Source organism: Mytilus trossulus, chromosome 14 (assembly GCF_036588685.1).
Source record: "Mytilus trossulus isolate FHL-02 chromosome 14, PNRI_Mtr1.1.1.hap1, whole genome shotgun sequence".
Classification (NCBI taxonomy): domain Eukaryota; kingdom Metazoa; phylum Mollusca; class Bivalvia; order Mytilida; family Mytilidae; genus Mytilus; species Mytilus trossulus.
Window position 1 is genome coordinate 43466988 of NC_086386.1, and position 16359 is coordinate 43483346.

At 32.8% G+C, this 16359-nt stretch overlaps 2 protein-coding genes across 2 annotated transcripts in view; both read left to right on the forward strand.

The window, feature by feature from the left end:
• The first annotated feature begins 667 nt into the window (after window positions 1-667).
• LOC134696098 (uncharacterized) lies at window positions 668-9737 on the forward strand. Its single transcript, XM_063557691.1, has 6 exons — window positions 668-959; window positions 3777-3841; window positions 5204-5273; window positions 6083-6222; window positions 8375-8539; window positions 8861-9737. Exons 1-6 carry the CDS (start codon window positions 943-945, stop codon window positions 9238-9240), a joined length of 837 nt encoding a protein of 278 aa, XP_063413761.1. The 5' UTR covers window positions 668-942; the 3' UTR covers window positions 9241-9737.
• Window positions 9738-14548: 4811 nt separating this feature from the next.
• LOC134697791 (uncharacterized) overlaps window positions 14549-16359 on the forward strand; it is an 82036-nt gene continuing 80225 nt past the window's right edge. The window contains exon 1 of the mRNA XM_063560077.1: window positions 14549-14667. The gene's annotated coding sequence lies outside the window, so the exon portion shown is untranslated. The remainder of the gene's footprint in view (window positions 14668-16359) is intronic.

The window sequence follows — 16359 nt, forward strand, 5'->3', positions numbered from 1 at the left end:
ATATCGATCATAGTGACTTTTTCAAAATCACATCCGTTTCAACCCGGGACACCAATATAATCCAAAGAGCTCTGAATAGAGAAAAATGCATTAACAAATTGCAGAATACAAAAAACAACAAACAGAAAGTACTCCGCTGCTAACGCTGGTTTCATACATTCATTTTATTAACTGGATTTAACTAATGTTTGTGCTTTAGAACCGACATCTATAATATCAGTATATAAAAATTTGAGAATTTGAGAATTTGTTTTTCGCACTTTCAATTTGATTAGTAATCCGAATCTTATATTGACATTTCAAGTAATAATTTCGATGCTACATATAATTCAATGTTAAAGCACGTATAACGCAAGTTTGTTTTTTTAAAATATTTCATATTTTGTATAAATTATATAAAAAAAAAACAATTGAAAATTTCTAAATCATTAATTTTTATATTTTTTTTGCATATGACAAATTATTAAAATTAGCTAGTGTATTGTAATATATCAGATTTGTATTTGAAAATTTATCCCTCGTTTTAAAATAATTAATCGGACTCGATAATTCGTCCACACCTATGTCAAAATTTATTGCCAAGCATATTTGATTACAATAATAATACACTGATTATTTTCCAATCATTTTAGATCAAAGTTTTTAACAGGTTATCTAATTAATATCTGACGCGTTATAAACTGTGGAAAACACGATTTGATAGACTAAATTTCCGTGTCGGTTCCTATGGCAGGAGCATATTCAACATAGCAGTGTGTTAATATATTCCAAACTAGAATTAGAAAGTCAGAATTGACATTAACTCTGGACAATAGATCTGGGACTAATACATTTAGATATTGGCCCAAAGTTGATAAACAGCTAAAAGTGAATTCAAAGGATGACAAACTGGAACTAATCAGCGCTGACATTTTTTTTTTTATAAAACTTGACTTAACTGAAATGGGCTTATTGTACAAGTATGTATATTTTATATTGATATTTAAAAAAAGTCAAATAACTAGCCATACTAAATCTTGACTAAAAATTAGTTTCAAGATGTTCACTTTTCTCGTTCTTCAATATTAATTTCTTATGTAATAAAAATTTTAATGTTTAAAAAAATTACTTATATAGGAAAGATTAGAAATATCCTCGTGGTTAATTTGACTTGTATATCAAACCGGCTAAAATAGTGTAACCCTATTAGCGTTGACTCTGAATACAATCCAGTTCTATTGATACACATTATAGTTTCTATTTCTTAAACCTTCAGGTTTTTTTTCTGATTCTTATTTTCTGTATTTCAATTTGCATACCTTTTTTAGACCTGTATGAAGCTTGTGTAAACTTTCTTGCCTTTCAATACCTATCACTATTTAGACCGAATTATGGTAAAAGGTGGGCATTTTTCATTTCAGAGGAACAATAATCGTTTCTGGCCAATTACGAGATAACTTGACCAACAATTAAATACATGATTTAACTGTGGTTTATCAACATTTTCCACTATAAATGCAAATTTTAGCTTCATCCGTAAATTTGAGGGTGAATATTAATAGCTGGTCACCAAATTGGATTGCAATTGTGCGAGAAATGTTTTAATTGTTGAGAAAAATGAAAACATATCTATATGGGAGAAGTTTTGGTACCATTAAAACATTTTTTCCCGCTGCAAATGTTTGCACCTGTCCTAGATCAGGAATCTGATGTACAGCAGTAATCTGTTGTCGTTTGTTTATGTAATTTATACGTGTTTCTTGTTTCTCGTTTTTTATATAGATTAGACCGTTGCTTTCCTGTTTGAATGGTTTTATACTAGTAATTTTGGGGCCCTTTATAGCTTTTTGTTCGGTGTGAGCCAAGGCTCCGTGTTGAAGACCGTACATTGACCTATAATTGTTTACTTTAATTTATAAATTGTTATTGGGATTGAGAGTTGTCTCACTCACACTCACACCACATCTTCCTATATCTATATATATCTAAATTAGAGAAAATGTGGTATGATTACCATTGAGACAACTCTACAAGAGAACAAAGGACACAAAAACTTACATGTATAGGTAACCGTACGGCCTTCAGTAAAACCCATACCGCATAGTCAGCTACAAATAGAAAAAAATTCAAACAGAAAACTAACAGCCTGATAAAGGTGCAAAAAAATAAACTTAAAACAAATATGATATGCATGTATATGTCTGTGGTAGATTATAATTGTCAATGATACAAATTGTCATGGTTAACATAGAATAACTAAATAACTAAAAAAGTAAAGTATACGTCAAGGAGACAGCAACACAGATAACATAAACATAACATAAAATAAATGGTTCCGTTCCCTACAACAGAGGTCAATGTTTTTTGTAAACGATTGAAGAATTGCTGCAAGAGCCCAGTACCTGAATGAATATTAAAAAAGAAGATGTGGTAAGATTGAAAATGAGACAACTATCCAAGAGATCAACAACTATATGTCACCGTACGACCTTCAACAATGAGCAAAGCCCATATCGCATTAAGCTATTTTGCATGTGGTAGTTTGATTCCGATACTACGTTTTATGTTATTACTAAATGAATCCAGGATGATTGCAGTATATATTAATAAGTTTGCTTTTCTATGGAAAAATATCAATGCGACAGAAACCTAACGAAAAAAAATAGCAAAACGTCAAAGGGACATCATTCAGTGTTCAGCAATAGATAAAGCTGTCGATACAGTTTGTCAGTCTCAAAATCATCACTAGCTTATAAAGGGCAAGTTTGGTGGCTATAAAAAATATATGTGAAAGGATAATCCCAAGTACGGGGTTAAATAAATTCTAGTCTATATCAACACAGCGCAAGAGATACATTATTAAAAAGAACAATAAGGGATGTGATATGTTGGATAAACATCTATAAAACAACAACTGCATGAATGCGGCTAAAATATTGATATATAAAATATTGGCATTTTTACCAGTCCAGTCAATCCTATTATATATTATGCAAACCGAATAGCCAGGGGCGGATCCAGCCATTTTAAAAGGTGGGGGTTCCTAACTCAGGACAAAAAGGGGTGGTTCCAACTACATGTCCCCATTCAAATGCATTGATAAAAAAAGAGTGTTCCAATTCCCGGGACGAACACCAACCCTCTGGATCCGCGCCTGATATCTGATTTACCCGGACAATACCAAAAATTTTCAACTGGACAAAGCAATGCACGACAGAGATCCGTTCATTTAACTAAAATGATTTTCTAAGATTTATAAGAGCAACGTGTTCAATAAAACAGCATATGAATATTGATGCCTGTACAGAAGTTTTAAGCTACTGAGGAGGTTTTTTTTACATAAATATAGGAAAATGTGGTATGAATGCCAATGAGACAACTCTAAATCCAAATAACAATTCATTAAAGTAAACCATTAGAGGTAAAGTACGGCCTTCAACACATAGCCCTGGTTCACACCGAACAACAAGCTATATATATAAAGGGCCCCAAAAATTACTATTGTAAAACCATTCAAACGGGAAAACCAACGGTCTTTCAAACGTATATTAAAATGAGAAACACGTATGAACTACATAAACAGACGACAACTACTGTACATCAGATTCCTGATTTAGGACAGGTGCAAACATTTGCGGCAGGATTGAACATTTTAAGGGTACAAAACCTTCTCTCTTTTTCTGAAACAATAGTATATAATATCATGCATGATATGTTTCCCAGTCTGGTCCTATCTAACAGTCGGCTAATTCTCTACACTATAATTAGCTAATATTGATCTTTATATGTAATTTCAGCTTTATTCCAATAGAGGTGCCTCTTATTTTACTGCTGGCATATTTGCAACCCTTTAACGCTCAAAGTAAGTGATAATTTTAGACCATTTTGCGTGCATAATTTAGGTTATTGCTGCATAATGGCGTATTTTTTAAATGAATCTGACTTAGATCAGATGGCAAAACACATTCGGTGTGGTAGATTTATGCGTTTTAGTTATCGCTGAGATAGATTTAGATAGGTCAAAGTATGGTCTTCAACACGGAGCCTTGGCTTACACCGAACAGCAAGCAATAAAGGACCCCAAAATGAATAGTGCAAACCATTCAAACTGGAAAACCAAGAGTTCTTTATTTTTTTTTGCTGTTTTACCACCAAGGTTAGAAGACGGTTTAGCGCTCAAAACACGATTGAGCACTCTTAAACATGTTGGGCGGCTACAACATGGTTGACTGCTCAAAAACGTGTTTGATCGCACCTTATTCTTTTCTTAATTCCTGTCCAGGACCAGGAACCTGTAATTCAGTTGCTGTTGTTGATTCCTGTCTGCTTTTTATGTTTTTTGTTACAGCAGATTTCAGTCAGTATGTAGCTAATAGTAATATCTTTGGTTAGCTTGCTTGTTAGCTGAATCGTGAAGTCATTGTTAGGTAACGTATACTACCCTCCTTTTAAAGTAGCTTAGTCCTACAGAGAGATAGATTGGTTATCTGTTGGGCTAGTCTTCTATTAAAGGAGGGTAGTTTACCTAACCTAACAATGACTTCACGGTTCAGCTAATAAAACAAGCTAACTAAAGATATTACCATTACCTACATACTCACTGAAATCTGCTGTAATTGTTTTTGGATGATATAGGTTGTTTCTGTGTAAAAAGTTAATCACAAAAATACTGACCTCAAAGGAAAATTCAAAACGGAAACTTCTTACTCAAATGTCAAATCAAATGATAAAACACATCAAACTAGTTAACAACAACTGTCATATTTCTGACTTGGTACAGACATTTTCAAATGTAGAAAATGGTGGATTGAATCTGGTTTTATAGCGCTAACATATTTTATCTTGTTCATTATTTTGTTAGGCCGTTAGTTTTTCTCGTTTAATTGTTTTACATTTGTCATTTCGGGTCCTTGTTCAGCTGACTATATATGCGGTTTGCGCTTTGCTCACTGTCGAAGGCCTTATGATGACCTACACAGTTTTTGATTTCTGTGTCATTTGGTCTTCAAGTTGTGCGGAAGTGTTTCATTGGCAATAATACCACATCTTCGTTTTACACGAGTTTAACACGTTTTAATTTGCTAAAAACAAAATCAATGTTAGTATTGATAAAAATAATATATATTCTATCCTTTTTTTAGTGAGCAAGACACAATCATGACGGTTTTGTGTTGTTTCTTTATCTTATCTCATTTTCAAATGTATATTGAATATATTGTTTCAGATGTGAGCTTAATTGCAACCTCAACAGCGAAGTACTTGTATTCCGATGGATACCCAACTGCTTATGCAAAGTAAGTAAAGATTACATGATAACTCTATTATGTGTCTTTCTGTGAAAACAATAGAAACTAATTTTGGATTGGTAACGGAAAGAAAATGTTATTTATTTTTTAATTTTTTATTAAAAAATGATTTATCAATTTATGTGTACACACTTCGAGCCGGCAACCTAAAGTCAAAGACACATATGATACAAACAAACATAATTATAACAAGATAGACCGGCTTTCAAAAATATTTCTTCGCTGACTATCCGGTATGGGCTTTGCTCATTGTTGATGGTCGTACGGTGACTTATAGTTATAAATGTCTGTGTCATTTTGTCTCTTGTAAATAGCGAATTTATTGTCAATCACACCATTAGCTGTTTACTAATACCTTGTGATTATTTGTAAGACTAATACTTAAGAATTGAATGCTCTTTTTTGTAAATTATTGGGGTGTAAAAGCGTTGACCGAAGTACATTTTGTATGAAGCGCGGAAGCCCTTCATACTTAAAATGTGCGCACGGTCAACGCTTTTACAACCCTATAAAGTTACAAAAAAAAAGCATTCAATATTTATAATTACATTTTTACCTATAGGATCATGAAAACACGCCTTTTATCAAGTTTTTATTTTATTTACATGTGCACTTTATTGCGGGACCTCGTGTCATCATGAATGAAAAGTTGCATTGTGTAATGCAATTGATTATGGAACATTACGAGATTGCTAGTTAGCCAATCAGAATAACGTATTATAATGAAACATACATCTAATGTAATTATTAGTACTTACAACATATTGACTAATAGGAGTTATTTTTGTTTTTTACAGTAATTTGACATATGATTGGCTTATAACGTCTGATATTTCAACAGAACTTGTAAACATTATAGTAGAAGATTGCCAGATTGAATATTTGGAAGGAAAGGTGACATCAGCATGTCAAGTTGATAAACTATCCATCTATGATGGTAAGTATTGGACAGTCCATTGCTGGTTAAATCCTGATTGCTTCGCCTTTTCATTTGTTCTGATTATTTTAAAGGACTGGTGTTAAACTAATATAATGTTTCTTGTTTAAAACATAATTCAAAATTAACAATTAGGCTAACCAAGTATTACAACACAAGGGTTCCTACTGGTAAAGTTGTACAGTTATTCCTTCAAAAGCTTTACGGAACTAAAGAAATGACGAAATTCCTGACTCGGGACAGGCACGTGGAAATGTGCCGATTGTAGCCATTTTATATATATATATATATATATATATATAACTCGTCTAAACATCAACCCAACAATGTTAGATCTGTAAATTTGCTTTCGCAAATTTTTGGTTCTTCCCTCGCCGGGATTCGAACCCATGCTACTGTGATATCGTGACACCAAATCGCCTGCACTGCAGCCGTCCCGCTAGACCACACGACCACCTGGGCTCTCAAAAAAGAGCTTTCGGTGGCCATATGTTACCTTTCCAAGTCAGTTTTAATCTAGCGGCGTACTACAGTACATGATATATAAGGCATGAAGATGTTATTGTTACAGATCAGCTAAATTATCTATAGTAAAGGATCCTACAAATTAATGTAAGATACAGTCACAGAAAATAATTATATTCATAAGTACGTCTGAGTCAGTGACAACCCTACAACAGATGTATCCATCGGATCGCCATCAATGATGGTGATACATGGCTGTGTACATAATGTATATACAACTCGTCTAAACATCAACCCAACAATGTTAGATCTGTAAATTTGCTTTCGCAAATTTTTGGTTCTTCCCTCGCCGGGATTCGAACCCATGCTACTGTGATATCGTGACACCAAATCGCCTGCACTGCAGCCGTCCCGCTAGACCACACGACCACCTGGGCTCTCAAAAAAAGAGCTTTCGGTGGCCATATGTTACCTTTCCACGTCAGTTTTAATCTAGCGGCGTACTACAGTACATGATATATAAGGCATGAAGATGTTATTGTTACAGATCAGCTAAATTATCTATAGTAAAGGATTATATATATATATACATATAACAGCACTCCCGTCTTTCTTTCTCATCTAGTCTAAAAGGCCATGTGAGCTTTTGTCATCACTTGCAATTGGCTTCCGTCATCGCAAACTTTATGAAAAAATCTTCTCCTCTGCCTCTTAACTGATTGTTGTTCCTTATGGTGTCTAGTCTCAAACATTTATCTGGGAATCTGATAAATCAACAAACATGGCTGTTGTTTCTAAAAATAGAACATAAGGGTAAAATGTAGTTCGGATGGTAAATCAAAAAGGAAGATGAGGGCAAATCTGATATAAGGTTAACATAATCAACAGGTTAAAATCTCCTGTGAAATCGGGAACACTGTTTTGGAGTTATTGTCCTGAATTACTTTCTTTTTAGATATGTTAGGATTTTTTTGGAGAAACGAAAATGGATAGAGTTCAACAACTTAAAAAATAATGTTCAGAGAAATAAGATCTACAATCAAGTCAACATTGTTGAAATCGTCAATTGACCCCCTAGTTGAATTACTTACCTTGAAAGATGACTGACTGTCATCCTTTGCAGTTTCTGGTCCGCCGTCTTAGAGTCAGACTTATGTATCCGAGTAGGATAAAAATGTAAATTTGTGAACTTTTTTCTTGTAAAAAAACAGTTTATAAAATTCTACTCAGGTCGTAAGTCTTTACAATTCAGTGATCATATCATATTTCATAATATAAAAAAGAAGATGTGGTATGATTGCCAATGAGACAACATTCCACAAAAGACCAAAATGACACAGACATTAACAATTATAGGTCACCGTACGGCCTGCAACACTGAGCAAAGCCCACACCGCATAGTCAGCTATAAAAGGCCCCGATATGACAATGTAAAACAATTCAAACGAGAAAACTAACGACCTTATTTATATAAAAGAATGAACAAAAAACAAAAAACACATAAACAACGATAACATAAACATGTTATTATCCGATTTGCATGTCATCTGACGTTTAAATGCCAATTAATGTCGAAACTATATTAATTCTATCCATTCATCTCATCGTGTGCAATTTGAATGAAATCTCCAATTTTACTATTTATATTTATTGGTTTGTTCTTGATTTCTCTGATTCTCTTTTTCAGGCGAGTTTGACAATTCTACCGCGCTGTACCAATCATGCTGTATTACAGATGTGCCAGCATTGAATAGTTCTGGTCCTAGTATTTTAATTAGATTTGTAACAGACGCCACAATTGTAGCCAAAGGATTTAGAATCAAGTATTATAATTCTGCATATAAATCTCCAGGTATTTATTCTACTCATTTCTTCAACGTTCGAACATCTTATACTCTCTGACGCTTCATTTTATAAGAAATTGCTGAATTATAATTCAACATCACTTCTTGATAAAACAGTTAATAGTTATAAATTATCCTTACATTCAGATGGTGTCACCTTTAAGTATATAACTTTACGATAATCCCATACATATATTTTAACCAGAAGAATCGTATTCTTCGCCATTCTTCACCCTGCGCTAATAAAAAGGTGGAGAGGAAAACCAATATAAATCTGAAACACTAACTAGAACACTATTGATTATTTGTATAATTTTTCCCCTTTTCAGATGTAGCTGCTGCTTTTGGTCTTTACATAGCACTAGGATTAATAGTTGTTGCTGTCGTTGTTTGCGTTGCTATAGTTGCGTTCTATGTTATGAAGAAGACAAAAGTGAATAGTCAACGGGTCAATCCAGTAGGAGAGGCGACTACCAGTACGAAAACAGACAGCTACCAAACCACGTCATCAATCGATGAGTATAATAAACCTCCTTTACCATCTGACAGCCCGATACCATTACCTACCGATTGGTCAGAACTCGAGGGGATGACAGCACCGCTTAATATCGGACCGAGGCCCGATCTTATCAATTTCAAGAACCTTTCTGATGGTCAGAGCAGAGGCAATAAATTGCCACCGATTCAACAAGTGCACGAGATTGACTAAAGTGTCATTCGCCATGTTTGCACGTGATAAGCTCACTCACGGAACACCAAATTAAAACCCTGCAGAAAGTTGAACACTCACATGAATATACAATTGTTTTGTTGTACATGTTGTATGTATTCAGTTAAATGAACGCATATATGATTTGTATATGCACTCTTATTTAAATAGCTAATTAAGCTAACTTGTTCAGTTCATGTATTCTGTTTTCTGATGTTCGAGACAAGTCGAATCTAATCGAACGAAATTGAAATTATTGTTTAAAAAAGCATCGACTGCGATTTAGTTGGTAAAATCAATGAAGTGCTAAATAAGTTACATCACTTTAAGAAGATGCTATTGTTCATTGTGTATTGTTTTTATGATAATTTTGTTAGGATTCTATCATATTGAATGGATATTTAGAAGCGTTTTAATAAGTTTGTTCTATATGTGTTAATATATTTATTTTAATGTATATCTATAATTTCTGAAATAAAAATGTCCAATATATGTAATTTGATGTATATGTTGTATAAAAGGGCCCGAAATGATAATGTAAAACAATTCAAACAAGAAAACTAAAAGCCTTATTTATGTACAAAAAAAAACACAAAAAAAACCCAAATATATAACTGATAAACAAACGGCAACTACTAAATTACAGGCTCCTTATATCATGTTCTCAGATATCATATCCCATTTATGTGTTGCTCTCCTAGCTACAAAATATATCCAAAATCAAAGATGTGGAACATATTCTATCATATTCATTTGGTAATTAATGCAATTATTTGGTATAAATATAAAAAAAAAACACACACCATATCATCTGTATACATGTGCAATAATGCTTGCAAGTTGATATGTAGATATAAGATGTTGTATGTGTGACAATGAGACAACTCTCCATCCAAGTCACAATTTGTAAAAGTAAACCATTGTAGGTCAAGGTACGGCCTTCAACACTGATCCTTTAATTACATCGAACACCAAGCTATAAAGAGCACAAAAAAATAAACGTGTAAATTATTAAAATTACAAAAATACTGAACTCCGGGGAAAATTCCAAAAAAAATGTCCCTAATCAAATGGCAAAATCAAATGATTAAACACATCAAACGAATGGACAACAATTTTTTTTCAAAAAGGTAACTAACGGTCTAATCTTTATAAAAAAAAAAACTGAACATCGTTTAGCTTCATATGCAAATGTTAACTGATTTCAGATGTAAATATACTGCCTTCATCTTGCGGAATTTTCTGGGTTTTTTTTTTAAATTTCTAATCAAGATGTATAAATATTAAAAATGTTGGTGTTTTTTTTCTTCAAATATAAGAATTGCAGTCTTTTTGAAAACGTATACAAAATTAAAGCAAGTAAATCACGTTTATGTGCAAGAAAGGAGTTCTTGATCGATTGATTGTTGGTGCGCCACTTTAACTTGAAGCGGCACTTCTGAGCTTTTTCGTGGCGGTCAGTTTTTATAAGCGGAGAAAGCCGGAGTGCCCGGAGAGAACCACTGACCTTCGATAGAAAAACTGCTGACAATCCTAGACAATTAAGATTGGCCAATGTTTAAAGGTTGCCAATGAATTAAGATAACAAAGGATATTGAATAAGTATAAGTTGAAAATTTTACAAACATAGAATTAGCACTTTAAAAGTATAACAAACGACCGTAATTTACTGAGCACGGATACATTTCATTGTGGTCGTACATGTACTAAACAAGAACTGATAAAATAGATATTGAAGAATTATCTTTAGCCGTGTACGATATATACATTAACGTTAAACGGGTTTATAAATTATTTAAATCAAAAGTTGGATATCACAAATTAACGTAATCCCTTGTATATTATATAGTTTTTCGCAGAGTTTTAGATTTGAAAGTAACACACCTGAATGATATTTAGAAATTCAATGCAGATCGAAACACATGTTGAAGTTAAAATAATAATTTCTGAAAAAATAAAACAGAAACTATAAGTAATATTAGAAATTAGTCCGAATGTCCGAAACATAAAACAAGAAACACACAACTGAGTTTGTTTACCACCACGACTACAATTTTACAAGTTTGCTCTTATTTGTATATTCCGAAGGAATACTGAATATTTTAGAGAAGGAAACAACCTATCCCATTCAGATTAAAATTCAAATGGATAATTCTAAATTGAAGGGCCTGATGGGGTGTGTGTGTGGCGTGGGAGGGGGAGGGGGGTCTCATTACGATTCACGAGTTGATTTGTGTGTCATTCACGATTCATAGAAAGTAAATTCCCATGATCAAGGATCACGAAAATATAAAAAAAAGAAAAATCTGTAGAAAAACAAATCACGATAGCGAAAATGCGCCGAACTAGAAGAACGAAAATAACCAATCAGCTAATGTGTCAGTCGGAATGGCTGTTTGTATAGAAGTAATACTTTCTATATATATATGTTATATTTCCTGTTTTGCAAATTTGAAATATATATAACATCTATATATATATATACAGAGACATATAATACAAATTGTATATGTCTCTGATATATATAAGTAAAATAGTTTTAAAGACTGAGGAATTTAAACCTATCCCATTCGGATTGAAATTAATATTTATCAAGATTACTTAACTCCTTGAAATCAGAGATCTATATTTTGATTAGATTGCAACCTTGGTCCATTACACCATACGGTTGAAGTAGCAATATCATAATATACGACATGTGTATACGGTCTTTTACAGGAAAAGAAGGACCATTGTAGATACAGACGCCTTCATCCTTGAAAGATTTATATAATACTTCTATACTGGTCAACAAAAGAAACGATACAAGATTTTTTTTCAAATTTAAGATACAGTTTTCCGTTCATTGGACCAATATTGAAGGTTGTAATACTTAATCATTATGGAAATATAAATCCGTTTAAAAAAATTTTTTTTTTGCTTTCGTGCCGTTTTTTTTGCGATTTTTTTTTTTACAAAATTTACATAAAACGACAATTTTAAAAACAGAAGTTCCAACAAATAATGCCAACTTCTCATTTGAAGATAAAAACAGTGTTTGCCATCAATTTGTTTTTAAAAATCATACACTTTCTTCGTTTATTTTTTAAGCAAAGTTCGGCCCAACGAGAAATCGTTAAAATGTATACATTATCAACTGATTTACCATAGACAGTATGTGTAAAGTGATATTCAAAAAGCGGTAACAATCTTAAAACTAATCCGAAAGTTTTCAAATTTACTGTGTGTTGTTTTTACATCTAGACCATTGATTTGAGACGAAAATAATAAAAAAGATATTTGCATTTTTTGAGATTTCAAAAAACACTTTTTTTCCCCAAAAATTGAAAAAAACAATAATTCAACCCATTAGCTACAACATGAACATAACTTGATAAGCTAACTGAATTTTTTTTAACAAATTTGATTTTTTTTTCAGTACTTAGAAAATTATGTGTCGATTTTTTATTTAACTTTCCGCAAAACTAATTAGCACCCTATGATCGTTTACACGAAATTTAGATACTTTCCGACAAGTTTTGATTTTCATTATCACATGTGCATACATTGCAAATGAAAGCTTTTTAAAATAGTGTATCGCATTTTGTTTTATATTTAATACTTTTTGATAAATTTTATTTCAAAATCGTGTATCGTTTCTTTTGTTGGCTAGTATATATTTTGATTCTACAAAAATATTTGAAATTGGCATAAAAATGTTTGATTTCTTTTATTGACGAGACAAATTAATACATTTCAACAGGCTGTAGGCATTCCCATGGGACCCAGCCCCGGACTCTTTAACTCGTAAATGAGAGTTCGCTATATATGGACTTCTCAGGGGACATTTAAAAAAGATGAGATAAGTTGCAATTCAATTTTAAACGTTAAATTGAATGATTCGTCCGTCAATTAACGTAATTGAAATATATATTTAAACTACAATTTTTACCAAAAACAGAAATGCTAATTTTCTGGATTTTCCATTTTGCAAACTGCAGCATTGCAAGACAAGACAATAGCAGTTTCCACATTTTGAGAATGATATGAAATCCTCTGTTGGTTTGATATTCCAGAGTTTGTTTTTCGTGGTAAGAATATTCTTTATTATGGGTTTCTATATATACATTTATTCCATATTTATAAATTTTTAGTAGGTTTTTCTATATGAATTGGATTTTGAATAAATAAGCATATTCACCTGCGGAAAAAAGATATTCACCGCGCAAAACGTCGCGTGCTTTTTCGTGTACAATTTTGGTAAAAAAACGTTTGATTTACAATTGCTTTTGGTAAATATTTTCTAGTACATTCATTTCTTTTGGAATATGGAATAAAACATTTACTGTCTTTTGTTTCGGTAAATATGTGGTTTTATTGATTTTTGAAAAACTGATATTCACTTCGGCCGTTGGCCTTAGTGAATATCAGTTTTTCAAAAGTCAATAAAACCACACATTTACCTCATCAAAAGACAGTAATTGTATATTATTGAATGATTGGAATTGAACGTTATTTTAAGTACTATCGTGCTGTTTCGAGGTGGTTAGTTTTTCCTGGAGAGAACCACAGAACTTTGGTAGGAAAACACTAGAAATGTAGGTCATATAAAAAAAACATTAGCTAACGGAAAGAATCAAACTAACTTGTATTATTTTAATGAAGTTCTAAGGTAACATTATCGACATATGGGAGCTACCATCTGATTTTTATAGGGGGGGGGGGGGGGCTAGGATGAAATTTGAAAAAAAATAGGCAGGACAGGAGTTTTGAGTAAACAAAAAGGCAGGATGAGACACTTGCAATAAAAAAGTCTGGACGACAATTTAGGTAAAAAAAAAAAGGCAGGATAAACTTTAAAAAAAAGGTAGGACAGAACAGAGTGAAAATTAAAAAGGCAGGACAGAGATTACAGCTAAAACAAAATGCAGGAATTTTTTTTTCATCCTAGCCCCCACATAAAAATCAAATGGTAGCTCCCTAAAAAACAAATTGTTGTTTTTTTAGTTTTACCGCATTCCGTGTGAATAGTCTTATATCCACGAATATAGGTGGCACTACCGTTCAAATTGATAAAGTAAGTCAGTAAGTAAAACTTTATTTGGATTCGGCATATTGACAAACAGTACAAGCATAAGCTCTAAGCATATACTTTTTTCCTTGGCCTTATCAGAGATAAATATGTCTGTGGCCTTTTTTAAAAAGCCCGCGCACTTAACATATTATGGGAGATAATTCTGTAAATAAACCAAATAGACTGGTACTGTGTCCTTTATCTGTTTGGCTCTGACAAATGTTGCAAAGGCGAGAGGGACAGGACCAGCCGAAATAATACAAACATAATACAGTTGTCTCCCTGTGTTGCCAATGAAGCCACACGCTGTCAGCTCAGACCAATACTTCTGGGTTATAAGTTAACTGGACAGTATTTAGGAATATATTGCATATGTAATGCTGTAGGCCTATATAAAAAAAAATTCAGAAATTTAAAATAAAAAAATGAACCTCTCGGCCTCAGGCTCAGTGGCAGTGGCAGTAAAATCCTTCGACTTTCTTACAAAAAATAATCTTAATTTTGCTTAAATGTATGAATGGGATTAGGGCTAGGGCGAACACGTATGAATTAAAGTTCGATGACCGTGTTAAAATCAATAACGGACATCCAGGTACTTGTGAACTTGAGATTGTGTGATAATCAAGGTAAATTCGTTCAGCCATAAACAGCTCGATCGACATCATTAGATAAATTAGAAACTGCATGCCATGACGGTTGCTACAAAATAGTGTGATATTTTTACATATTACTCTTGGAATTCCCTTTGTTAGATGGGGGATCTTGGGTAGTTTAAAATGTTATGCTGTACATTTTTTACCAATCCAATGGAATAAGGTAAATGACTTATTATTTAGCTCATTTTGAGATTTTTATAACACTGTGTTGTAGAAATCTCAGGCTCATTGAACTCTATGACCTATAAACATGATACACATGCTGTTTATTTGTTGAAAATAATGAATGAACACAGAAATGGTAAAATATACAATAAATACTGCAAACGTGGAATAATTAAGTGATTTTTAATTATAAAGATGCATGTTGTAGGGAAAATAATTTATATAGTATTGAGTATTTTTTCAGAAACATGTATATCTGTATCTGAATCGTTACCTCGAAGATACCAATACTTATAGATTATCGTTGATTATCTCAACGAGATTGATTTTCTCGCTTGAGCAGGTACAGCGAAAGTGAGAAAAGCAATCGAGTTGAGATGACCAATGATAATCTGTTTATCGCTATTTTACCTATTACGACGTTGTCAATTTCAATGTCAATTTCGTTAGCAACGCCACGTGGCCTCCTTAGTTTCTAGTGATAATTTTTCCATCTCTAGCTACATGTAGAAGCATGATATGAAAATTATCACAAAAAAAGATCAAAGGAAAAATGCACAAAATAGCGATAATGGCTTTTACTCAATGGGAGAGAGAGCGGCTATTGATGGCGTTGTTTTGAAGCTCTCAACTGACTTGGCGCACACTACTGCTTTTTCCAGTTGGTTTCAATGAATCACAGTCTTGACAAAGAATGAGTTCTTTAATTGTTCAGTTTTACAGTTTGTAGTATCAATTGCCTTTGAGTTGTTTTTTTAAAACTGAGTTGGTAACTATGTTTGTGCCCTCAAAGTCTACAAAGCGTGTCGGTTTCAATGTCCTTTTAGTTTTGGTATAATAGTATTGTAAAAGTAGTTAAGGTGAAAAATTTGGAGATAACTGAGGGGCGTAAAGGAGGGCTACATGTAAATATGTCTGTGGCCTTTTTTAAAAAGCCCGCGCACTTAACATATTATGGGAGATAATTCTGTAAATAAACCAAATAGACTGGTACTGTGTCCTTTATCTGTTTGGCTCTGGCAAATGTTGCAAAGGCGAGAGGGACAGGACCAGCCGAAATAATACAAACATAATACAGTTGTCTCCCTGTGTTGCCAATGAAGCCACACGCTGTCAGCTCAGACCAATACTTCTGGGTTATAACTTAACTGGACAGTATTTAGGAATATATTGCATATATGTAATGCTGTAGGCCTATATAAAAAAAAACTTTTCAGAAATTTAAAATAAAAAAATGAACCTCTC

Excerpts from the sequence above, each read along its gene's own strand:
- LOC134696098 (XM_063557691.1), top strand. Across the intron at positions 5,274-6,082 it reads TACCCAACTGCTTATGCAAA|TAATTTGACATATGATTGGC; the intron begins GTAAGTAAAGAT and ends TGTTTTTTACAG. Across the intron at positions 6,223-8,374 it reads TAAACTATCCATCTATGATG|GCGAGTTTGACAATTCTACC; the intron begins GTAAGTATTGGA and ends TCTCTTTTTCAG.